At 34.7% G+C, this 25,898-nt stretch overlaps 2 protein-coding genes across 2 annotated transcripts; both read right to left on the minus strand.

Annotated features, from left to right (window-relative positions):
* Positions 1 to 5,455: 5,455 nt before the first annotated feature.
* LOC130734389 (TOM1-like protein 4) lies at positions 5,456 to 14,901 on the minus strand. The gene is made up of 10 exons (XM_057586759.1): positions 14,724 to 14,901; positions 14,225 to 14,380; positions 12,728 to 12,806; positions 12,375 to 12,473; positions 11,949 to 12,062; positions 11,293 to 11,441; positions 8,233 to 8,314; positions 6,940 to 7,025; positions 6,668 to 6,859; positions 5,456 to 6,309 (listed from the first exon to the last, which is right to left on the minus strand). Exons 2-10 carry the CDS (start codon positions 14,332 to 14,334, stop codon positions 5,703 to 5,705), a joined length of 1,518 nt encoding a protein of 505 aa, XP_057442742.1. The 5' UTR covers positions 14,335 to 14,380; positions 14,724 to 14,901; the 3' UTR covers positions 5,456 to 5,702.
* A 729-nt stretch (positions 14,902 to 15,630) lies between these two features.
* LOC130732647 (uncharacterized) lies at positions 15,631 to 20,252 on the minus strand. Its single transcript, XM_057584659.1, has 3 exons — positions 20,169 to 20,252; positions 19,994 to 20,070; positions 15,631 to 16,021 (listed from the first exon to the last, which is right to left on the minus strand). The coding sequence occupies exons 1-3, from the start codon at positions 20,250 to 20,252 to the stop codon at positions 15,631 to 15,633; spliced, it is 552 nt and encodes a 183-aa protein (XP_057440642.1).
* Positions 20,253 to 25,898: the final 5,646 nt, after the last annotated feature.

Here is a 25,898-nt window from a genome sequence, read left to right on the forward strand (position 1 = left end):
CCCCCTTATTAATCTCACACCCTCTTTTATTTTCTAAATTCCCTTAATACCCTCTCTTGTAAAGAGATAGTCAAAGTGTGATAGTATTTTCACACATACTAAGTGTGAAACATTTTCACACTCAATGTGTGAAAATATTTCACACTCACTAAGTGTGAAACGCTTAAAACGAAAGGAAGAAGGTGAAGAGAGAATAAAGATACTCAATTCGCACAATTGTGTTTCATACTCAAGGGTGTGAAACACAATTCAGTTTCGCACTCAAGATCAGTAGTGTGAATGGACTTTATTTTCAATTTTAAATTTTTCGTTTCTTTAGAATTAGATTTCACACTCAAGTGTGTGAAACATTTTTAAATTTCACACTCAAAAGTGTGAAAGAACCAAGTGTTAAGAATTTTATTTTTAATTTTAAATATTTAATTTTTAATAATTAAATTTCACACTCAAATGTGTGAAACATTTTCAAATTTCACACTCAAGAGTGTGAGTTATTGAACTGTTAATAATTTTATTTTTAAAAAAAATTGATTTTTTTATATTTTCATTTTACACTCAAGAGTGTGAAATATTTTCAAATTTCACCCTCAAGAGTGTGAAGGAACCAACTGTTAAGAATGTGAAAATGTTTTCCACTCACTGAGTGTGAAATACTTAAAACAAAAGGAAGAAGGTGAAGAGAGAACGAACATACATCGGTTCACACTTACAATGTATGAAATGTTTTCACATATATTAAGTGTGAAAAGAGGCAACGAAGAAAACTATGAGATGAGAGTAAAAGTGAAGGGTGGTGTGATAAACAAAAATGATGGTGGTGATAAGATAGGAAAAATGATATGTTTGGAATGAAATTAAATTTTAAATGGTATTTCAGATATTTTGGTGCATAAAGGAGGGTGGGGGATTAATTGAGGGGGTGTTAAAACTAATGCTCATGATTATATTAGGGATTAGGATTGATTAGATTAGGTTTTTATTTAAATTAGTGATTTTATTTTTTCTGTTAAATAAATGAATTGGAATTAAAAAATAAAGTTTTATAATTTTTCAATTTAAAAAAAAATAGAAATGTCACGTGGAATTGCTGACTAGGATAAAATTGAATGCTGGCAACATTTGACCTTAATTGAATTAAAAAAAAAATTCTAAAGCCCTAATTTGATGCAAAAAAAATTTAGGTCCTGGAACTGATTTCCCTTTGTAATCTCAGGGGTCATGCATTTGACCCTTTAAGCCTATTTATATATATAATTTTGGAGTTTCCCAATTTTAAAGAAACCATTATTGAAAGAAAGTTGGATTAAAGCTACTATCATAATAACTTGCACAGTTGGAAGGTGCAGAATGCGTTTTCATCTCACAAGTGGTAGGGTCAATTTCTCTCTCAAACTGCTGTTTTGTCTCCTGCAACTCCGTCACGTATTTTCTTCTTGCGGGTTTTGTACACTGAACACCACACCTTAATCATTTAACTATCCCTCCATTTAAGTAGTAGTATAAGCTTATTGCTAAACAATTATAATACAGGTTAATTTAAATTGAGTCAAACAAGTTCAATAATTACTCTCTTTACATGCTGCTATCTATAATGAAGTAGTAGCAAAAAAGTATGTCAATGTTATCAAATAATGTCTCATTTTTTTTCTAATTAATGAAATTATGTCATGTAAATTAAAAAGTATATGATGTGAATTGACATAACACAATCTCATAGTGCAAGAGGAAATGAGTCCATTTTAGAACGTTAATCTTGACCTAAGTGTATGGTGGTTGCTCACATCTTGGGTGGAAATATGCTAGGCTATGTTTTGCTTAAATAGGTCTGGCATACTTAAAAAATTCAAGACATGAGTCTGGGTTGTTATTTGTCATAAAATTTCTTTTGGGCATGAGCCTATTGAAAGCCTGGTCTGGCCTTGTACACTATTTAAAAGTCTGCTTTATAATATGACATTCTAGTAGACTGAAAAATTTAATTGTAAATATATTAACAAACTTATAGGCTAACAAGCTAAAATATGTTAACTTCATTATATCATTTAAGTGAAAGTAAATAGATCATCTGTCCATTTTTTAAGATGCTTATACCGTTAAATTCTTATATAGTATAAGATGTTTAAACATATAAATAAGTTAATAAAGATATAACTTAAGATATTATTATAAAAATCCAATGTAAAAATAATAGAAATAATAAAATAATTTTATATTTACTTAAATAGGCCGACATGTTAGGTTATAAGGCTTTTTAAGTGGCCTAAGTCTTAACTTTTTAAAAAAGACTTGGTCTTGTCTATTTTTTTTTTATAGGCAAATGTTAGTTGTTAGCAATGTTAGTAAATTAGTCCTCCTCAGCGTTCGAACCCTGGACCCTTCACCCTTCATCCCACTCAACCCTTATGTCCCTAACTCTTACCACTTGAGCCTGACCTGGTGTGAGCCTGATGTAGGTTAGGCCATAGGCCCTTGCCAGCGGCCTGACCTACTTCTATCCCTACTCACCTCGCATTTACGAAGTTAGGTGTTCGATACTCTCTCATGGGAATACAACACATTTAATTAGTGGTTAGTCGTTTATCGCTTAGTATGAACACCCGCAACGAGTATATTAGTCACAACTATGGAATGTGGATACCATGCTCTAAACGTTAAAAAAAAAGTAGCAAAAGTGGAATGCGCCGATGATAACTATTGAAACTACATAACCTGTAATGCTAAGACTTGGTCGAGTGGAGTATGATAGATTCTCGTATCTAACTAGTCATGGGTTTAAGCTCTCAGTCTTCCCTTTGACGTGAGGTAAATGTAAGTCTACTCTAAGTGCTTTTTAAATTTAGTAATTTTCTCTACTTTTGACTGAGACATCATCCTCTTGCCTTAACTTTTTCCATAAAAAAACTATTGAAACTTCAAATTTATCCATAATCACTAAGGTAGTGTTTGGAAATCGTACAGAACAGAACGGAACAGAACAGAACGGAACAGAACGGGAAGGAACAGAACAATAATGTTCTGTACACTGTGTTTGGTAAATACATTATGGACAGATGAGAACCATCAAGTTAATTACACATATACCCCTATTAATGTTTTAGATAAGTATTTAAAAAACATTGTTTTAGATAGAATAATTTTTTCATATCAACGTTCAAACAAAAGAAAAAAAATTCATATCATATTACATTTTGTTTTATACAGATAAACATAAAAATTCCTTTCAAAAAAAAATGATAAACATAAAAATTGGATTGAGTAAAAAGATAACACATTTAAAAAAAAAGAAAAAGATAAGTCAGTTTCAAAAAAAAGGAAAAGACAAAAGACGCTTCTTCCCCAAATTAAACATAACGCTGCAAGCCTGCAACAGCAGCTTCAATGGCCACTCCCCTTTCATGGTCGTTTCCTCTCACAGCCAAGGGACCTTGCTCTGCTACAGCCACCGGCAAGCCTTGCCTCCATCAAGTCGAGCTCCCATTATGCGCAACCAGTCCGCCACCGGACATCCACCATGCCGCAACAAAAACCATCACGCCCGGGCTAGATCCGTCGTCGTGGATGCTCAGGTCGCTGCGAACGAAGCCAAATCGTGAACTAGTGTGTTACCTCGATCTCTTCCTGCACCATATGTCCCTCTCCCTTGTGTGATTTGGGCACCCAACAATGCATGGTGGTTCCGCCGCCGAGGTCGGTGACGACGAATGGAGGCCGGCGACGGCGAATGAATGGCGGTAACCAGTGATGGGTGAAGAGGCAATTTGTTTTTGTAAAAAAAATGACAAATATGAGAAACAGAGATGGCTCAATGAGATAGAGAAGAAGAAAGGGTTAAGTTAAGGAAATACAAGAATAGATTCAGGGTAATTTTGTCTTTGTAATAAGTGTTCCGTTCCGCTCTCTTCCGTTCCACCCTTTTTCATGGAACCAAAATGTTCCGTTCCTGGAGCCTCATGTCCTGTTCCGTTCCATCTTAAAAACGTGACAAACGTGGAACAGAACCCATATGTTCCGTTCCGTCCCGTTCAAACATGTATGCCAAACGCTACCTAAACCACCCTTAAGAAGTGTGAGCTTGAACCTGTAAGTCTACTCTATTAACTTTTCGAATGCTAACATCTTTAATTGTATATGTTGTTCATGGATCTATTGTTATGTATTCCTAACTTATGGATGAAGACTACCATATTTGTCCTCAGCCACCAACCGAAGTGAAGATAGACTCTTGTTTTAGAGACGTCTTGGGTTGTTTTGCTTTTCGTAGTGGTTCTTCCTTTCATTTTTATTTCCTATGCACCAAAAATTCATTTTAGAATCATATCATACACTATACATAAATAGCTCCTTGATGGTATTTAGATATTTGATTCGAATCAGACTAGGGTGGACCATTAATATTTTGGTCAACCATTAATGTTTTAGTCCACCGGTGAACCACAGATTAAAACAGTTTGATGCAAGAATATAAGATTATTATTTAAATCAATGGTTAAGATTGAATGAGTAATAAAATGGTATAGATGTAATTTGCCTCACTTTTCAAAACCTAACTACTGGAAAGAAAAATTAATTTCCCCAAACTTTGAAACATAGGAATTCAAAAGAATAGGTACCCGAAGAACAATTTTGGGGCGATCCGTGAAAAAAATCAAGTCCACACCTGACATTCCCTGGATCTACCAACCAAGTCGTAGTAAGTGGCGTTCGACTTGACGACAACGGGGACCCCCCGACACAGAACCTTAAGAAGGCGCGTCCTGGACCTCCACAACGGAGCCGCTAGACTGGTCGTGTTGAGGGAATTGACGGCTTGGGGTCGAATATAGGTCTGATGAAACGAAACTATCGACCTCATTAACGACATCGTTATTCTGCAAACGTAACCCAGCCATGGGCACAAACGACATCATTGTTCGACCAAACATGAGTTGATTTCCCCATGACGTCGTTGTTCAGCCAAACCTAAGTAGATTTCCCTCATTGATCTCGCTACAAAACATCATTATTCTTGCTTATTGACGACTGGAGAGACAACATAGCAGAGAGGGGGAGAGAGAAAGAGAGAGCTCGGATCTAAGGTTATTGATTTTGTTGCCTTTTGTGTTGTGCACTTGGTTGAGGCCATTGTTGGGTTCTAGGGTGCTTTCATTGAAGGCCCTCACATGGGAAATGGTGGAGAAGGTGTGGGAAGGGTGGAAGGGAGATGGGGGAGGGGGCGCGAATAAGAGGGTCGATATCAACGGTCGGAAGTCTGTGGTCGACGAAGGACCATTGTAGGAGAAGGTTGGACATCAAGATTAGAGTAATTTGAGATATTTGCTTATGTTAAATTAATCGAATTGAACTTTAGTCAATTTGAACTACACGAGCTTCTAACCAATTATGGGAGGAACATATGCCGGCCTTTTCAATATCCAATTTTCCATGAGTACCCCCGCGCCCTCCCTACTCAGGCATATTGAAGAAACTCTAATGGTTTCGAAAATCCAATATTATTTAAAACGAGCAAACAATCAGTATGAACAATATACATGAATATATGCAATATATGCAGCAATGTATTGACAACTACCCACATATGCGCGGACAAATACTCGAAAATTGCCAAAGACAATCATAAAATGGATCATCTGAGGGGTCCAAATCAAAATCTGAGGAACAACATTCAGAAGCAGCAGCACCTTAAATAACACAAACACAATCTCTCAAAATGGTCCACTGGGTTTGGTTTTGGATTTTGCAAAGTCAAGTAGGTCTTTGAAAAGGGCGTCTTCTAGCTTCTCTTGTTTGGTTGGAGTAGATGAATTCAGAGACAGATTCTGAGTTTGTCCCAACAAGCTGTCATTCGAGGAACTGGACCAGTTACTTGAATGAGACATGCCTTGTTCCTCAAAAAAGTTCTGCCTCTGATTAAACCTTGCCGGTGGAGGCGGAAGGATTCCTGGAGATTGCGTGTCCCCGGGAGCTGGAGAAAGGCTTTCTGAAGATTTGTTGACCGGAGATGGTTCATCATATATAGGCTGTTTGCTAAAACCTGGTGTTGAGGTATTCATGGTACAAGGAGGTGGAGAGGAAGACAGTGTTGCAGTCGTTGATGAGGAAGAATTGGGGTCAGAATGAAGAGGTACTGCATATGGAGTTGGCTCAGAGTTGTCATAGGAAACCTCTGTTTCGTATGCATCACCACTGAGGTAGTCAACCATACCATAGTTAGACAAGATGGGTTTCCTTGATGCTGGCGGCGGGGGAAGAATCGGGTTTACTCTCGCTGGTTCTGGTTTTCTGTCTGGTGCATGACCATCTCGTGATGACCTGCAAGCATGGTACATAAACAAATATTTGTGATTATTAGAATAAACAGAGAGAACAGGAGAGCAAAAGGGGCTAAAGGGTGTGTTTGGGTAAACAGCTTAATGAAACTGCTTATGACAATAAGCTCAAAACATCTTATAGGTAGTCATAAGCTGTTTATATAAACTCTCCCAAATACTTACATAAGCAATTATGCTATAAGAGGCTCAAATAAATTCTCCCAGATGGGACCATATACCAGTGTATCAAATGAATGTGTGACAGGTAACCAACCATCTTATGCCCCCATATAATTATGAATTCACTAAGGAAGAGAAAGTCATTAGTAAAGGTGTAGAGCAGAAGTTTTTCAGCTAACCTGTTGGCTAGTTGGGCAAAATCATCATCCGACTCATCCGACTCATAGTTTACATTTACAAGTGGCAGAACTGACATTTCTGTTCCTCTTGCCCCGGTATCAGGAGTTCCTTTTACAATATCATCATGTCGACTAAGTACTCGCTGAAGGCTGTCATTCAGTGCCAATCCCTGACATAAAAGCTGTTCATCCCTGAAAGTGAAGAAGACATTACAGCCGTTCTTCTTAATTACAGTCAAACAAAAAAGATTCGGCCTCTTATATATTCTTACGTAGTTGCATTCACAAGAAGCACAACACGTTTTTGGTAAGAATGGCACTGGTCAACAAGGTCAACAATGACTTCCTGCTTCACACCCTGCATATTTAGCTGGAATATTAGGAAACAAGTTGATATTGATACTTTCTAATTTCTATGACTACTTTGTGTGCTGAACGGAAAGTTAATATTGTAGCATGTAAAAGCAATTACTTGAAAATATATCTTGCCAGTGCAATACTAAACTAATAATTTCCAAACCTAAGCTAAATATAATGCTACTCCAGAGGTCAGGATTCGCTAATTATATCTGGTGCTTGTTTTTTAGAATTTTGCAAATGGTATCTTCATATGATGATTTGATTCTCAGTAACATATATTCGGGCTTAGCAGTGTTTTGTAAGTCAAGAACGTAAGATAGAGACTGAAAATATGATCAATGTACTCTAACAGAGCAACGATCGAAGAAATAACTACTATAAGACCTTGGAGTTGCATTGAAACTTGTAGCATTCTCATCTGAAAGACTCTTTACAGTAATGTCAACATTTTAAAGTTGCAAACTTCATAAACTCTTATTTATTAGAATCTGACTAATACTCATAGCATTACTTGCGTACTTCTATTTGCTACAACTGCAGAAGGTCATATATGTCGTAGGGTTCTCTGCATTGATTAATCATGCCACTGTGTAGCTCATCATAATTTGCTAAAGTGGGATTCCATCCCCATCTGAAACTCCACCGAGACAAAGAACCAGCAAAACATCACGTCATGCATACGTTTAGGAAACCATCAATCACCAAGATGTGTGCCAGGAAGGGTTCTAGAGTACTAAAGACACATATAGGCAAGGGAAATGTGACATGTGACTAGTTCCACTTGACTGCCAGTCAGTGTGACTTTGAAGGGCGGTTAGGAAGGGAAATTCTGCTATGTATAGTAATTGTGTAAGAGGCAGAAGAGGGAAGTAAAAAGATAGGACAGAATAATCTAGAGGAGTGTGGCACAGTACAGGGCCTCTCGAATGCCCTGGGTTAATTAACTCAATCTCTTTCTTACACCACTGCCATTGAAAATCAACTTTACAGGTCACTGATCAATATCAGTGATATAAGCAAATGCAGTGAATAATACATTAATGTAACCTCTTTTCATCAGATCTGATCTTATTTTCTATCACATTCTAAACATGGAAACTTAAGTTCAAACATATATTTTTCATAAAAGGTCATAACTGAACAGAGGTTCCAGAAAGAAGGTGGTCAGGTAGTAGACAAAGGAGTAAAAGAAAAAATAACATCACCTCTGGATTTTTAGGATCCAAGGCATTAAGCATTTCAGCCAAGACATCCGCTAGTCCTTGAGCATTCTGAATCTCTGGTAAACTGATTATAAAGAAATTAAGTTACAGAACATAAGAGCGCACATACATCGTATAAGAATTCATTAAGATAAAGAGAAGTACAAATAAAAAGAGTATAAGAAATACTTCTAGAACAACCAGAATAAACAAGCAAAAACCAAAAGAAGCAATAATCTCAAAGGACCTAGTACCTACACAGTCCCTTTGCAAGTCCAGAAGAGAAGGCCTCCTTAATAAACTATCACCGCAAGCATGTCTTGAAAAAAATTAAGCACCAATATGCCTTTAACTGGTGAATTTTCCTGCAGCTAGATCCTAGTCTAAATTGATTATGATGTGAGCCCACGGACCAAAATCACTAAAGTCTATGTGAGGAGACAACTTTGGTAGGGAGCACCTGATAAGAACTGGCTAGAATGAGAAGAAAAGGGAAAGAAGAATTTTATTGAAAGAATGATTACACCCTGGATTTCGAGAGTAAGGCCTCTCCCCTTTAACTTCCTACTAATTTCATATCTATTCTCCAACCCAGGGTTTTAAATTGCTGCTGCGGTCGCAGTTGAATTGCGGAGTTGCTGCCAAATGCGGGTTGATGTGACCGCAATTGTGATGGAAAAGTTATTGCAGGAACTCCAAAACCCTTCACGCTGTGGTCGCAATTGCGGTTGTGGACCGCAATTTAGAACCCTTCTCCAACCTCCTATACTCTTTTATATTGCTAAATAGTTATTCACCTCTTAGCTGTCAACTAACTAACTATAACAGACAGAATACAATTCTGTTACAAACAACTAACTCAAGTGGAGTCCAGGGTAATTATACCCTACAGCTCTAACATTTTCTCTCATAAACCCTAGTAATTGGGGGTCCATCCCTATCAATACTCTTCCCTAAAAGCTTCACCTTGCCTTCAAGGAGAAAATCTGAAAATGCCTACTGAGTTCTCATTGCTGACCCCCAACTATTTTCACATGAAGGTCGTTGCTGCCACTGAATTAGAAAGTCCACTTCTCCTGCAGCTAATTCCCTGGACTCTGATACTGACTCAGGGAAAACCATTATTCCTGATCTTCTGACGACGCTTTTGGTAACGATTGAGTCTAAAAATTGGAACCCACAGCTTTCTTTAGGAGAGAAACATAAAATACCAGCTGAATTATGCCGTGAGAAGAAAGCTCCAACTTATAAGCTACTCCTCCAATCTTCCTTGATATTTGATAAGGCCCATAAAATCTTGGACTAAGTCTCTCATTCAGATTCCTTGCCAGCGATCTCCTTCTCCAAGGTTGCAGTTTCAACTAAACCCAATCTCCCCACTGCACAATCAACACTTATTCTATGTTTATTTGTATAATATCTCATCAAATCTTGAGATTTAAGCAAATTATCCCTCAAATCAGCCAATAAATCAACTCTTCTACTTGTAAGCTAATTTACTTCTTCAATCCATGAAGGAACAGTGGACCCCTTGATAAGTAAAGGAGTATCCTGACCATATAATTCTTTAAAAGGAGACATTTTACTAAAATAATAAAAAAGGAGACATTTTACTAGATATATTGCCGTTGGTGTTGAAATAAAACTCAGCCCATGAAAGAGAGTAGGCCCGCTTCTTAGGTCTTGCACCTGTTAGACATCTAAAATAAACCTCTAAACACCTATTAAGCGACGTCAGCGTTCAAAATCAGGTTGGAGTTAGGTTCTGGCCAGCACCTAAAGACTCGGTTGTCAACAACAAGTATGTTAGCCAAGTTACCACCACCACAACCACCCAATTGAGTTTTTCATGCGGTGGCTAGAGGGATGAATAAAGATGGTTGGGCAGAAAAAACAGCGGCCACAAGGGAATGCGAGGTGGGGAAGCACTCCAAGAGAGGGGTAAAATCGGAATGTCCACAACTAAGGTCCATTTTAGATCTATCCGGCCCAACCTAGATTTTTAAGTGCTGCTGGTTACAGCAATTAAGCTCGAAATTGGGGGTGAAAAGTGGTGAAACCCTGCATTTCGAAAACAGGGGGACGAGTGGCAAGGTGTCTCAAGAAGGTGCAAGTGTCACATCAACTGAGACCACCATGGGGCCACCACGGAAACTGCCAAATGCATCTCTTTACAAGCCGGAGTAGGTCAAACGTCCGCCAGCAAAGCCGCCTGACTTTATTATCAGTGCAGAGGAGGCTTGCTGCAGTCAACAATTAGGATCTCTCGGCTGCCAGCAGTGGGATCCAGATGGGAGCTGGTTTGTCACCATTGGATCTTGGGAATAATTGTTCACTTCTGTATTTTGAATCCAGTCCTTCACCTTGAGGACAAGGTGAATCTTCGGGGGCAGAGTATTCATAGATACTCGCATCCCATATTTAGTTAGTTAGCAGTTAAGCAGTAAGTTGGTAGCAGTTCTGTTAATTCAGTTCTGTTAGTTAAGTGAGTTAGTTAGAGAGTAGGGCAGTGAGTTAGAAGGTAAGGGAGGGGATACTATAAATAAGGGAGAGCTAAGAAGGATCAGCATCTTATGGGATCATTGTGTAATTGGGAATTTAGGAGAGCCCAGGTTCTCTCGAACAACTTGGGTTACCTTCAATAAAATCAGAGTTTCTATCTTCTCATTTGGCTGGTTTCTATCAGTAACACTATGATACCATGTTGAATATAGAGACTCTTACTACAGGTCAGACACTCCTCATGAAAGATTAAAATGGTTAATATTATCTCCTCTCATACATACAAACAGTGTCCTATATTTTAGTCTAAAAAAATATGTAAACCAATCGTAAGAGATCTTCTAATATACCTCAAAACTATTTTAAGAAACAATAATGATATTGTGAGATATTTTCTACATATTCAAACACCTTTATACATAATGGAGTTATAAGGTGGAGAAACAAACTACTCTGCAACTTCTATGTCCAATGTAAATTGTCTAAAACTCAAAACAATAAGCCCCACAAAACAAGGAAAAGATCATAAGAGTAGCAACATAATGCAGTTTCAAAGAGCACCTAAGGTCAGATGTATCAGACTGAATAGAAGCCGGGATAGCAGCATCATCATATTCTGCACCAGCAAGATGAGCAACTGGTTGGGTTTGAGGAGGAGTGAAAAAAGGAACACTGTTCGCTTCTCGTGGTGGAAATTCAACTCCAGCAGACTGTGAATTGTTAAAAATAAATAGAAGAATATAGCATAAATGTTTTAGCTCCAAGTATAAAAAAGCCTCAACTTAATGATATAATATGTTTGAACGCACACCTGTGCATGTATATTGGCACATGTATGGATTTGTTGACAAAAAAGTCAAGAGCATATAAGTGAATATATTTCTGACTTTATTCAAAAAATACAGCAAGTTGATTAAATATTGGGAGGGTGAGCATTAATGTTAATGACATTTAAATTCTGACAAGAACCTATGACACATCTTAATAAAGTGCATGCTAATTTTTTCCTGGATTAAATCAATAAACACAAAAATATGTAGCGGACAGACACCAAAAATAGCATGGCTCTAAATGAAACATTATCATTTATCACAGTACCAATGTATATTAATAGAAAATTAAAAATGTCAATACGTATCAATATGCAGTAGCTTTACCACTTGAAAAGTATAGACTTATGCTTAGAAGGTAATATTGAAAATCACAAGATCCATCACCTTTAATTCATGATATGCTGCGTGGTACTGGGGATACCTTCCATTTGGTCCCCCAAGAGCTTCTTGCCACGTATCAATCAAATCCAGTATCTTTTCCCTCACATTGAAGGCCGGCTGTACAAAACGGTTTAAAAAATCCAACACTTGATAAGTTCTCAATTTCCAACATAGTTGCCGAGATGACATAAGTAAAATATAAAAGAAACATAACAGTTGAAAAACCTATTAAGGGTAGACGACATCTGCTAAGTTGGCCAGCACAGTTTATTGTTACAGTTTATTGTTGGTGTGTTATCTATTACTAAAAGTACCAATATAAGTGACCTTTGGATGTGAATACCACCCTTGACCCAAAAAAAATTATATACCGAGAGAGAGAGAGAGAGACTATAAAAGAAATGTCCACTATTCAAAATCCATAAATACCTTGTTCTTCACTATCTTAACCATGTCATGTAAGATATCCCGCTCAATGATATACTGAAAGACACTTTCACCGCAATTTTTACTAAGTGTCTCCAGTGCCTACATCAAATATTTTGATACAAAAGGTCCATGTCAGGTAATAAATTATTTTCTATTAATACCTGCATGAATCAATATGAAATTTTGGAAGTACTTAAACCTAATACTTTTCAAGCAGAGTAGAATAACAGGACTGAAGAACTTTACATAATTAATTTAGAATTTTGCATAAATATAGAAGTAACAAATAATTTATTATATTTAAGTGCATGAAACATCTAATAATTATCCAGAAGTGAAAGAACAGTACTGACAAAAAGGGCCAGAAGTTGCATTTGGGAATTTTTACTGCTTAAACTCTTCTTAAGAATCTTCAATGCATCCTTTGTTTGCCTGCAAATTAAATTAGTTCAACAAAAATCAGTAAAATGCAATCAAAGGATTACCTATGAGGGGAGGGGGGATCAGGTTGAAGCAATTTTACACTTAATATTCAAAACTAAAAAGCAAATTAAAATTCAAAATGGAAGGTTGATATCACGTTTGGTCCTCCGATTTTATGAAATGTCGATTTTATGAAAGGTTGATTTTATTACCCCATTTCCCAACTACATCAGTGTTAACCCAATAGTTTTAAAATTGATCCAATTAAATCCCCTCATCTAGTCATCTACAGTTAATTTGGCTATCTCTGTATCCAAGTGACACTCTTTTGGCAGACACACAATATTTTTAGGAAGTAGTGTGCCATATTAATGGCAGACAAACGGGATTTATTTCAATTGCAGCAAATCAAAAGTATAAAGGCAACAGTGTGGCAAAATGCAATTATGGCTCAGATCAAAGAGTGGTGATATCAAGGAGACTGAAAGTGTAAGTCTCAACAGAAAACTAGAAATTTTCAGAATCATACAGTCGACCATTATCGGCTATTGGGGAAGAACATTTATAGCCACCAACTTACCTATTGTCCAAGAAATAAAAATCTTAAAAGGAAACAATTCACATTTATATTAAACTATTAGCAAGATTCAAGGTGTCAATATAGCCTCGGCAAGAATAAATCCCCCAGGACCCCAACAAGAATCTACTTTGATGAAGTCCCTGAACATATAACCCTTCCCAAATCGTAACAAAAAGGGAAAAAGCAGTGAAGCTCGGCATTTCTTTCATAACAGTTCAGCCCATTTAACATAAGGCATAGGCAATTAAAACTCAAGAAACAATAGATAATGAGGCAACAGCATTTAATTGTAGGTGCAGAGTGAAGGTGGCTCTGTCAAATAGAACAAGCTATACAGTGTAACCGTTCCATCTGAACAACACATAGCTTTATCCAGTAAGCCAAGCAGAGTTTTCACCCTTCCTCCAACCATGTCTCCTCTGGGTTCTGAACTCCCAACACAGTATAATCAGGTAAAAGAAATACGGGGTGAAGGGTGAGCTAAGGGAAATGAAGGGATTTGCAGGGTGAAGGGTCAGGGTTCAAATCCTGGCGGGTGAACTAATTTACTAACTATTAACGACTAACATTTGCCTATCCAAAAAAAGGTAAAAGAAATACAGTAGAAGTGTTTATTTTTTCAGCCATAATAAAAATATTACTTCCCTGGGGTGATGATTATTAGTGATGAACTTACTAAAACATGATCCAAATTCCTAAGCACAAGTAGTAAAATACATGGCCAATCAATCAGGCAACTAGTTTCCAGGCCAATTCATGATTGATAAAACAGTATTCATAAAGCATATCCTAAACCCAAAAGAATAGATCCATAGGTTACATGAATAAGATAGTATAAGAAAGATACCCAGGGTCCCTATTAATAATATCACACAACTCTAAGTTAATTGCCCAGTCTGGACCAATCAGCATATCACTAGTTGCCCTCTCAGCACAGGCAGCTGCATCATTAGCCATTTCTCTCTGCTTCACCAGTCAAGCCCTCAATTTCAATTCAAATCTTCTGCAAAAACAAAACCCAAAGTGAATGCCATCAACAAAATTAAGCCACAGCAACATCTTAAAGCAAAAAATACACCATAAAAAAGAAAATTAAACTATAGACTACACCACACCAAGTAATAGTTTTGATGTGATCAGTGTTTCACTCTCAATATATGATTCAAAAGGAACTCAGTCTAGCCAATAACAACGATAACAAAACAAGTTTAAGAATTGGAGAAAATGATAAACCCTGAGAAAACAAGACAACGTTGTATGTGAACCGAACATTCTCAAATTCTCAGTCACTCGATGAATTGACCAACAAGGTGATCGATCATATTGACGCTAAGTTAACTAACTACCTTGAAATATCAGATGGAAAAAAGTGCAGAATGGAATGGGAATTGGAAGAACCGATGAGGGATATGCAGAGTTGAGATTGAGGAAAACGCGGTTTGGGATTCGGAAATCGGAGATGTTTGTATCACTGTCACGGAGTGGGTTCGCTTCCGGTTTCTCTGTTTACTTTCAGATTGGACTTTTCTCCTTATCAAATATTCCTTTTTTTTTTCTTTTCTGCTTTTGGTAGGAGTAATTATTATCTTAATCTCTTTTTCTTTTTTTTTAAGAAAATGATTATCTTAATCTTAATCTTATATTTCATTTTATCTTATCATATCTTAACTAGTGTTTTTACCCATACGCTGCACGGTGAAAAACAATTATAAATTTCTTACATTGATAACATCATCGTTTTGAGAATGAAAATGAAATCATAAGACTTGAAATTGAACATATTTGTTGTGATGAACATAAAATACAATTGAGCCAAAATTAAAAAAATGTCCACAATAATAAAATTTCAATTGAATCTAACAAAAGCCTAATATTACAGCTATACAATTTAGCAACAATAAGAGCTTCATTATGCATTAGAGTTGTTATTTGTTCTCTCATGTTGAGTTCAAATCTATTGTATCTGCAACAAGTTGGAAAATGATTAAAATAAGACAAAAAAAAATACAGCATGTTAATTACAATGCACATGATACAAAGAATTATAAAATATAACATAAAAATTCTAACCATTCATATGTTCTGGAATACTTCTTCGTGCATGACATTCCGAGGGCAATTAGATACTACCCCTTAGTAATCCACAATAAGTATCTTCAACCCTTTTCTATATTTAACTCTCGGTAAGGCTACATATAGCTAACCGTGCGTGAATACATGCCTAGGAAGATATAATCCAACATGGGATAAGGATTAGCTTTGGTTCTTATTTATAGTCATAGCAAAATAGACAGTTTCAGGGAACTGCCTTCTTGAGAATTTGAATGGAAGGCCAGTGTCAGGAGGAGTTAAGCTTAATCTAGGAACAGATTTATCTGATTTTGTACCTGAAAGAGCTGTTGCAACAATAATATACGGTGTCAAAGCAGTCACTATCAATCTAGTTCCATTACACAATCCAACAGACTGATCTAAATTCTGAATCAGCATGATAAGAACCCCAACTTTCAGTACAATTCTGAGGTTTGGAATACCAGAGCATTTAACATCATTTATGAATTCAGAAGTGAACCATTCTGCATCTATATCAGAATCTTGATTTTTCACATGGAAGTTTACTACTGCATTTAATTCATCATAAATACTTTGATTATAAAAGAACAATCATAATAAGGATATATATACTCACTTTCAAAAAAAAAAAGATGTAGATACTCAAAAAATATAAATTCAAACATTCAATTATAATGTCTTGTTCATATAGACCGATTTAATCTATATAAAAAATTTCGGGAAATAAGAAATTAATTCAATTATGCACACATGTGATGTATAAAAGGAAGATTAAAATACATTAGTTGGACTTATTAGGTTGGAGACTTACAAACAAAACCAAAATATATATATATATATATATATATATAATTACTCATAAATTTAATTTAAAATTATCAACATTGCAACTAAATTATTTTAAAATAATTTTTTCTATTAGTTTTAATATGAAAGTGTATTCATGTTGAATTTTCTTACCCGTACACGGTGAATTTCACTCTTATTATTTAGACATACTAATACGTACAATGATTCAAAATAAAATTGATATACTAAGATCAATATTTGTCAGTTTTTTTAGTTGCTAGAATTAAGGGACTAAAAAAAATGAGCATTCAACAAAACAAAACCGCAACAATTATCACACAACCTGTAAATTTCCTAAACTTATTAAAAAATTATGAAGAATATACTAAAGTTATATGAAAAATTATATTTTTATTAGATTTAACATGATAGTATTTTCTTGTTAAAATGTTTCTCCCTGTAGAAGAATATTACCCTTGCAGTTTGTATAAAAAATAAAAGTGGGCTATATTATTATGTTGTACAAATTTCCCATAATACTTTATTGTAAACCAGTGGAAAGTTGTTAAATTTATTTGTATATTTATTTTAATGTGTTTCTCATCCAATAATATATATATATATTGCTGTAAAATAAATATTAATTTTTATGTCAACGGTTTTTTCATTCAAAATGTTCCTCCCAATGGGAGCTATTAACCTTGTAATTTAAATATAAATAATATAAATTATATATCCAATAATTTATTCTAATCTCAGTTTAAAAATATGTCTTCTAATCTTTGCACGACATATTTTCATCATCAAATTATCACATATATATACAATTATATAATTATGAAAAGTACTAAAATTATATTATAATTTATCTTTAAATTAGTTTTAACTTGAATTTATTTTCATGTAAAATATTTCTCATGTGAGAATTTCTTACCGTGTAATTCAAATATTAAAAATTGTAACTATATATATATATACACACATATTAATACATTTTAATGTCAGTAAGACATTTTTAGTATCAAATTGCTCTTGTAAATATCAGTTCTTGTGTTATATTTGTACTTATGATAATATATTACTACTTTCGTTGGAAGAGAAAGTTCACACGAATTAAGGAAAAAAATTATTTGTGTTGATTTTAATAAAAGTATTATTTGTTTTCCTATTTCAACCTTTAGAATGTATTTTATCTTTCTTCATTTATTGTTCATGTAAAGACATTTCTAGGAAAAATATCAATAATGTCTCTTAAAAATCTAAGTGGATATAGGAACAATTTTTTTTCTTCAAAGTGGACAGCTCATAAGGAACGGAGGTAGTATTATTAAAGCCAATATATTACCAATTTTAAAAATCAATAAAAATAATAACCTTATTATATAATAGTAATTATATATAATTTTAGATAATCAGTTATTATTAAAAAATAATTACTTTGAAGTGGGTATTTCTTTCAAGAATAATCATTTTAAATTTTATATTACCCGTATGTGTTTTTCATTATCATTAAAAAATAATAAGTTTGAAATGTGTTAGTCTTCTAAGATAAAAAAACTTAAGATACTAATTATTGATTCCCGTGCATTATATTTTTCTATATAAATGTATTACCCAAAGTTACATGTTGTAATTTTTATATTTTCAATTTATGTTCAACATTACTCATAAGTTTTCGAGGTTCTTGGGAGGTTTCAGCTATAGTGACTGGTTAGGTTATTGTACCCATGTTGAGAGGGTTGTTACTCAACACTTTATATATATTATATTTCGTTTTTGAAAAAAAAAATTTGCACCCACCAGGAATCGATCTCTAGATCTCCCCCTACCCAACCCATATGTCCCCAACTCCTACCACTTGAGCTATTACTTTCACAATCAAATTATAATTCTTCTGTATATATACCCTTAAATTATTTACACAGTTTGGGAAGAATACTAAAATTAAATTAAAACATATTTTCTTTTAATTTCAACTTAAAAGTATTTTTATGTAAAATATTCCTACTCGTATGAGCTTTATAATATGTAACTTAAATAAAAGTTATATATGTTAATTTATTCCAATTCCCATAAAAAAAAAAATCATATTTGTATATATATTTAACTTTAAACTTATGAAAAAAATCTAAAATTTATTGAATATTATTGTTTGTTATTTTCAGATTGAAAATATTTTAATATAAACGTTCTTCCCTGTGGAATCCTTATTTTTCACAATCAAATTAAAATGGTTTTGTATATCTACTCTTAAAATTAATTAAAAGTTTGAGAATATTACTAAAATTATATTGAAACATTTTCTATTGGTTTCAACTTGAAAGTATTTTCATGCAAAATCTTCCTCATGTAGGAGCTTTTTACTATATAATTATTAAATATTGAGTAAATATGTTTATTTTTCTCTAATTCAATGTGGAAGCCCTATAATCACAATGAAATTATAATGCTTCTATATATCTACTCTTAAATTATTTAAAAAGTATGGGAAATTATTAAAATTATATTCAAACATTTTCTATTAGTTTCAACTTGAAAGTATTTTCATGCAAAACGTTTCTCATGTAGGGTACTACATAATTAATAAATATGGACTAAATATGTTTTTCTCTAATTCCCCGTGTGAGCCCTATATGGCTATATTCACAATCAAATTATAATGTTTTTGTATATCTACTCTTAAATTATTTATAAAGTATGAGAAACATACTAAAATTAAATTAAAACATATACTCTATTAGTTCCAAATTGAAAGTATAGACTATATTTGTTAATTTATTCCAACTCCAGTGTGACTAATATTTAGATCAAAATTTCATATTTTTTTTATATATTTACTTATAAACTCATGAAAAAACATGAAAAATTACATTAAATTTTATTTTATGTTATTTTTACTTGGAAATATATTATGTTAAATGTTCTTTCCCGTGGAATCTCTATTTTCAATATTTTTTACAAATCTACTATTAAGATTATTTAAAAGTCTGGAAAAAGTACTGAAATGATATTAAAATATGTTGTATTAGTTTCAACTTGAAAGTATTTTCATGCAAAATGTTCTTTATGTATGAGCTTTTTACTATATAAATAATAAATATAAATTATGTTTATTTTCTCTATTCCACATGGGAGCCCTATATTCACAATCAATATGTTTATATTTTCTCCTAAAGTAATTTAAAAAATCAGTTTATTTTTCAATTAATTTTAACATGAAAGTATATTAATGTAAAATATTCATCAGTGAAAACCTTTTATCATATAATCCGAGAATAAATAAGGAACCAATAAACACTATAACTTTCCTTTTAATGATCACTAATAGTTTAATTCAAAATTGGATTCAGATTTCCTTTATAATAGTTCATTTTTTTAATGGTGAACTTTGTTTAGTAAGTAAAGCTAATTCTTTTTTCAAAACACCCATTGACGACATACTAATTCAACACATAAAATACAAATATGTTTAAGTAAGCAATTCAAATGCATAAAACATAATCTTCCACATCATCGTCATTTGCATTATAGCTTCCACCAAGAATTTTTCTTTTTTAGAGAACATTCACAAAGCTCCAAGTCTTCAATTCTTTCAGTTCTTGCATTTCTCCAATTCATTTTTAACATTTGCAAGATACTATTCCCCAATCATGTTTCTGTTACTCGATCGTTCAATTTCTCTATTCTTGCCTTCTATTTTTTGATAATAAAATACCCAAACGATATGATATAGAAGCTGTGTCAAAAATATTACCAAGGATACAAAAAGAAATTAACCATGGATTTAGCATCTTTCAAACTAATGCAACCTTGCATGATGTGCATCTCAAACTGATAAAGAAAATTACTTCAAAGGTCTTGCCAATACTATACAAATTATGACCAGCACTACATCTAGGTATTTGTAGCTCTAGTGTAAATTTGCTGACTTGCATGGGCAGAAACCATCCTGATTGAACCTCTAGCCATTTCATGCTAGAAAAATCCACTTCTTTGCGCTTCTCAATTGACATACAAACATAGTATCCTTATTAAGGCTTGTTGTGTCAATAGTAGACATGAGACTATGCTTCAGTACTGCAAAATTGTATGCCACATTCCATTAAAAATGATATTGGGTTATGTAGTGATGAAAAGCCAAGCACAAATGATTAAATGTATACAAAAATTAATTAGAACTGACTGATATAAAAAGTGAAAAAAAACATGAAAAAGATAGAAAAGTAACAAATTACTTTGTAACACATAGATTGTAACAAATGAAAAAACATATACTCCTCTAGCTATACCCTCTTGGCATCATAAATTGTAGCACCTTTATTATAATTATTCAATAATATAGAAGAAAACTAAGATAAGTGGACATTTATTTACAGCTATACCACCTTGTTCCTTCTTTTTTTTTTTGAAAAAACTCTTTAGGGGGAAGCCACCAGATGTGGTCAATGGGTCAATGAGTAGTGTAGAGAGTCATGTTGATGAAGAAGCCACCACATGTGATTAATGACCCATCTGAAACTGCAAAATAAAAATAAAATTATTGACCTGAAAGTACGTAGGAGTAATGTTAGTTGTTTCAAGTATATTAAATTCGATCAATTTCAATTATAATCAAGACATGCAAAAGTTTAAAAGCAATTACGAAAAATGGTAAGAGAAAAAAATTCTTAACAGCAATAATATTTGTCCTACAAAGTAAGATGAAGGTTGCATCCATGCTACCTGCAAAATGATAAACAAAATTGGAAAAAAATTTGTTACTTAGTGAGCAAACTTAAATTATAATGATTATGACATCTTATTGAATTTGAATCGATAGAACTCGAGAACCTGCATCAGCAAAAAAATAAAGTGCAAAAGGGAAGAAAATAAAGCAAAAAACAGCCAAGAAATAAACCAGGAGGCCTTAGTATACATGAAAGAAAAAGAGAAAATTAAGCAGGAGGCCTTAGTATTTTGTGGGGCTTTCTCTTCCACAAAATTTATATTGCCTCGTGACCTCTTTGTGGAGACTAAAGCAAGATCAATTGTGTTAGCCATTGATGGAGGCCATGGAAGTTGGAAAACTCATCACCACAGATACAGTACTGAAAAATATGGTTGGAAAACTTGGGTTGAATGAGCCAAGGCTTTATGCTTGAATGATTGTTGATAGAAAAAACCACTCATATATATAGCATAAGGTGAAGGAATAAGAAAGGTTTTGATTTGGAAGAAACTATTCAAAGATGTTAAATTTTCAATAGCATGCGTATTAACTCATGTTGTTGGGAGTTGACACAAACATATTAGCCAGGGTTGAAAATCGTGTTTAGCTAGTTATCATTGGAAAAACAAATTAAAAATTCAAATACCACCTTTAATTATCTTGTGTAAACAAAAAGCAGCCTTGAAAAAAGGGAAGCATCCATGGGTTGAAATCTTTGGATTTCCATTTCAGAAAAAAAATTAGAAACAACAAAATAAGGGGGAATGAACAAACCATTATTGGGCACAAATAGAGAAAAACAAAACACAAAGTCCCAATATCCATTAATGGGGCGTGAAAAATAAAATAGGGAATGGAGAAGGGAATGTTAAGCCAATCAATGGAGGCTTAAGAATTTGAATTTTTTTCTGATAATAAGGAAGTATGGTTAACATATATAAACGTGAAAAAATAATGTGAGAAAGGGAATAAAAAAAGAGAGAGAAAAAGAATGAAATTAAAGTTAAATGCACATAGAAAATAGATAGAATTAATTCCTTAATGGGGCGTGATAAATAAAAATAGGGAATGGAGAAATCCAATCAATGGAGGCTAAATAATTTGTAAATTTTCAGATAATAATGAATGAGGGACCAGATACATAAACGATTTTTCAATAATATGAGAAAAGGGAGGAAAAAGAGAGAGAAAATGAATGGAAATTAATGTTAATTGCACATAGAAATTTGACCACCATTAAATCCTTATAATTATATGATGAGACCGAGATAATGGAGGAGAGAAAATATGATGGAGATAGTGGAGAATGAAGGATGGAGAAATAAATCTGAATATAATAATCCAAATGGGACACGTGTCGAGTTGTAGTGCAAAGGGAAGGGAATAAAATATTGCAAAATATTCAGGAGCTGAGGTTTTTGATAATGACATGCTTGGAATGTTACTGCTTTAATATATATATATAGATTTTATTTTTAATATATAATAAAGTCAAATTTTTGGCAAGGCATTAATTCTACACATCATTGCTCATGACTGAAATTTTACATGTGATTATTTATATAATTGTGGTAATTATCGAATGTTGAATCAATCATGGTCATTTATTAGTTTTGATTTTGGTAGTTTATTCTTTATCTCACAACCCTATCATTAAATTGAAATGTATATCTTTATTCATGAAATGTATCCATATTTCTCTGCACATTGTAAGTGATTTCTCTCGACTTTCATTGAGTTAAGTTTGCAAACTAATAATTTGTTTGATATGTTGTATAATATATAGCCTAAGGACACATTTGGTATGTCGTATTAGGCATGATGGTATAACATTATAGACTTATCTATTATTTGGTGCTAGCATTGTATTATATAAGTTTATCAATCCAACAACTCTTTTATATTAAGATGAGCAAGCCTCCAGCATGAAGCTTGGACGTCGATCTAAGTTGCCCGGTGTGCGGTCATGAAGACGAGAGTGCGAATCACTTGTTTTTACATTGTTCGGTTGCGCGAGGGAGTTGGTTCGTTCATCTTGGTGTGCGAGTGGAAGTTGGGATGGAGCTGATGGCTTTTATGCGGGAGGTGCTTTGAGAACGTGAGAGCTAGGTAATTTCACAGGTCCAGACGTTGATGTATTGCCTATGGGAGGCACGAAACAAGCTCCTTCTTGAGGATCAGAGGGTTGGTGTTCAGGCGGTGTTGGATCGGGTAACCGCAATAGGTGCTTCACTGGCGACGACGCGGCCTGAGGTGAGGGATGAGCGAATGATTGAGGGTGTTTGGAAACGTCCAACAACTGATATAATTAAGGTAAACATGGATGCATCGTTTGGCAGTGATATGTATGCTGGTTTTGGTTTGGTAGGTAGAGATGAGCATGGTGAAATTATGGCAGCAGCTTCTTCATACCCGACGGTGGCGGCTACATCGACCGAGGCGGAGGCTCTTTGTCTCTGCTGGGCCATGGTTTTGTCTTCAGAGTTAGGCTTAAGGCATGTCCATTTTGAGACTGATAGCTTACAGTTGTTCAATGCTTGGAATAAGGATGTAGGAAAGTCTCTTTTATTTACTATTGTTCAGGATTGTAAGGGTCTTTTGAGTTTGTTTGATTCTGTTGTTTTTTCTTTTATTCGTAGGCAGACCTTTGTGCTGACTTTATGGCCCGTAACGCCTCTACCCCCTCCGATGTTGTTTGGGTGGAGGAAGGTCCTCCGGGTTTGTATGGCCTTCTTTAGGCGGATTATGTGGCTTCGATGTCGGCTATGATTTAATATATTTTATGTTACGTTAAAAAAAAAAGATGATGGATTATTCAATCCACATATAGATGATGTATAAGGCCTAATTAGAGTATGATGTGTAAGCTACATGAAAATATTTAATCAACTGTCACCACCACCACCCTCCACCTTCGGGTTTTTTTTCCTGAATAATGTTAAAAGAAAAATTAATTAGCAAAAAGGGGTGAAATATTTTTATTTAGCGAAATGTGGTAGTTTTGGTCTTTTGGACATGTAGGATGTGATGTGGATGGGGTCTCTTGAATTCACAATTTTTTTTGCGAATTGCAGAGAATCTCCGCATCGTGTTCCCAAGGCGGCTGGAAGACTCCTTGAATTCGCAATATTTGTGCAAATTGTTGCCTGCATGAAACTGATAGCTTCCTTCGGAATAAATTCCGCGAATTCATAAAAGTTATTGACATATTCAATTGACTTGGAGGTCCAAGGTTCTATTATAAAATTGTTTGCCCCATGTAGGAGTAGATCTCAGACCTCCAAGTCGATTGATATGTCAATATCATTGAGGCGCTATTTATTTCATTTTTCTACTGGAGAATTATATATATAACCTTTATGAATTCGCAAAATTTATTGCGAATTTCGCATATAGGGGCTGTTACTGGTCTGCAGATGAACTGAATCTCTCAAGTTGTTGAGCAGGAAAGGGAACCTAGCAGATGCACTCATTGCTGATGCTAATCATTTATAACATTGAAAGAAATATACTATAGAAAACGACTCCAAAAAAGGAAAATGCAAGAGAGGTTGTTAACTAGGTTATCGGGTCCTGACAAAGGATGGAAACCGGCTTTCCTTAATCCCGATAATGGTGCGGGAGGAAAACAGACAGATCTATGGCTGATAGATGGGGAACTACCAACCTCCACAGGAGCCGCTAGCTCTCTAATGAAATCCAGTCCCCTCGAGATGGGATGCAGTAGAGCTAAAATATCATCGGAGGAAAAAACTTGATTACAACTGGTTTACACGACTTCAGGCAGATAAAGCAGCTACAAAAGCTATGCCTGTCAATCGAGTAGGTGATTTTGGATTAGCTCCTGGGATTTCGGGTCGTTTTACTCTCTTTCAAACAGTAGACTTTTCAACCATTTTTGCTCGTGCTAGTGCCCCTAGAAATTCTTGGATTTCTTGCAATATGAGATTGAATGCATAACTCTGATTTGTATTTTACTCCTCGCTGCCGATGGGGGACTATCCATGGAAAATTACATGATGCCTCACGGAGCTGCCGAATCCTCCAATTCGGATTTGTTTACCTACACTTCCGATTTGGTGGAGGATTCGGCCAGTTCCGGGCTTAGTAGCTCGGTCAATCAGCCGATTCCGGGGCAACAAGCTATGCCTCCCGCTCTTCCTGTAATGCAGGAAGCTGCTAATCCGGTTCTGCCCGACGTCCCCTACCCCTACGATGAAATTATTTGGGGGGGGGGGGACTCGATAGATCGGATAAAATGGTGGTATTTCTATGAGAAGCTCTACGGCACCCACGATTCCCAGTAGTAAGTCGTCGGCATATCGCACGTAACAAATCCTTATGAAATAATGGGTTTTTATTTTGAACGGGGCCTGTTTACGGGCCAGGCTTCTTTGTCTGGGCAGTTAGCTAAAAAAAAAAAGCAAGAAATGAGAGCTAGAACTAATGCCACGCCACGGTCTATGTCTTTTGACAAAACTTTGCTAGAGGGAACTCTAGGATGATCATCTGGTAGGTCGTCAAGGGTCTCAAGGGCGAATCTAGTTGGAAATCCGGTCTGTCTGTCAATCAAGAAAGAAAGCTCTAGTTCAATTCAAATTGGTCAAGCGAAGGAGGACATAGAATATAACTATTGAAAGTGACAGACGTCGGGCAAAAGAAAAGCAGGTTTCAGAGCTTAGATCCGGGTACACAATTGCTTCCTTTTACTAGGAAACTGTGAGTTTCATGTAGGCAACAATTTGTAAAAAATATTACGAATTTAAGGAGTCTATCAACAGCCTTGGGAATACGCAAGAGTCCGTGAATGTAGAGATTTTCTACAATTCGCAAAAAGACTTGCGAATTCAAAGGATCTCATCCACGTTAGATCTCACATGTTCAAAACTACCCCATTTTGCTAAATAGATTTTTTTCACCCTTTTTCGCTAATTAATTTTTTTTTAAACAT

Source organism: Lotus japonicus, chromosome 1 (assembly GCF_012489685.1).
Source record: "Lotus japonicus ecotype B-129 chromosome 1, LjGifu_v1.2".
Classification (NCBI taxonomy): Eukaryota; Viridiplantae; Streptophyta; class Magnoliopsida; order Fabales; family Fabaceae; genus Lotus; species Lotus japonicus.

What these genes read in the sequence shown, in the direction of transcription:
- LOC130734389 (XM_057586759.1), bottom strand. Translation starts at nt 14,334, where the DNA reads ATGGCTAATGATGCAGCTGCCTGTGCTGAGAGGGCAACTAGTGATATG. An exon ending in CAGCATATCATGAATTAAAG is followed by an intron (nt 11,442 to 11,948) that starts GTGATGGATCTT and finishes AACAATTCACAG; the next exon opens with TCTGCTGGAGTTGAATTTCC. An exon ending in CTTCTTGTGAATGCAACTAC is followed by an intron (nt 6,860 to 6,939) that starts GTAAGAATATAT and finishes CTTCACTTTCAG; the next exon opens with GGATGAACAGCTTTTATGTC.
- LOC130732647 (XM_057584659.1), bottom strand. Translation starts at nt 20,252, where the DNA reads ATGTCAATTGAGAAGCGCAAAGAAGTGGATTTTTCTAGCATGAAATGG. An exon ending in GATGGTTTCTGCCCATGCAA is followed by an intron (nt 20,071 to 20,168) that starts GTCAGCAAATTT and finishes TTTCTTTATCAG; the next exon opens with TTTGAGATGCACATCATGCA. An exon ending in AATTTCTTTTTGTATCCTTG is followed by an intron (nt 16,022 to 19,993) that starts GTAATATTTTTG and finishes TTATAATCAAAG; the next exon opens with TATTTATGATGAATTAAATG.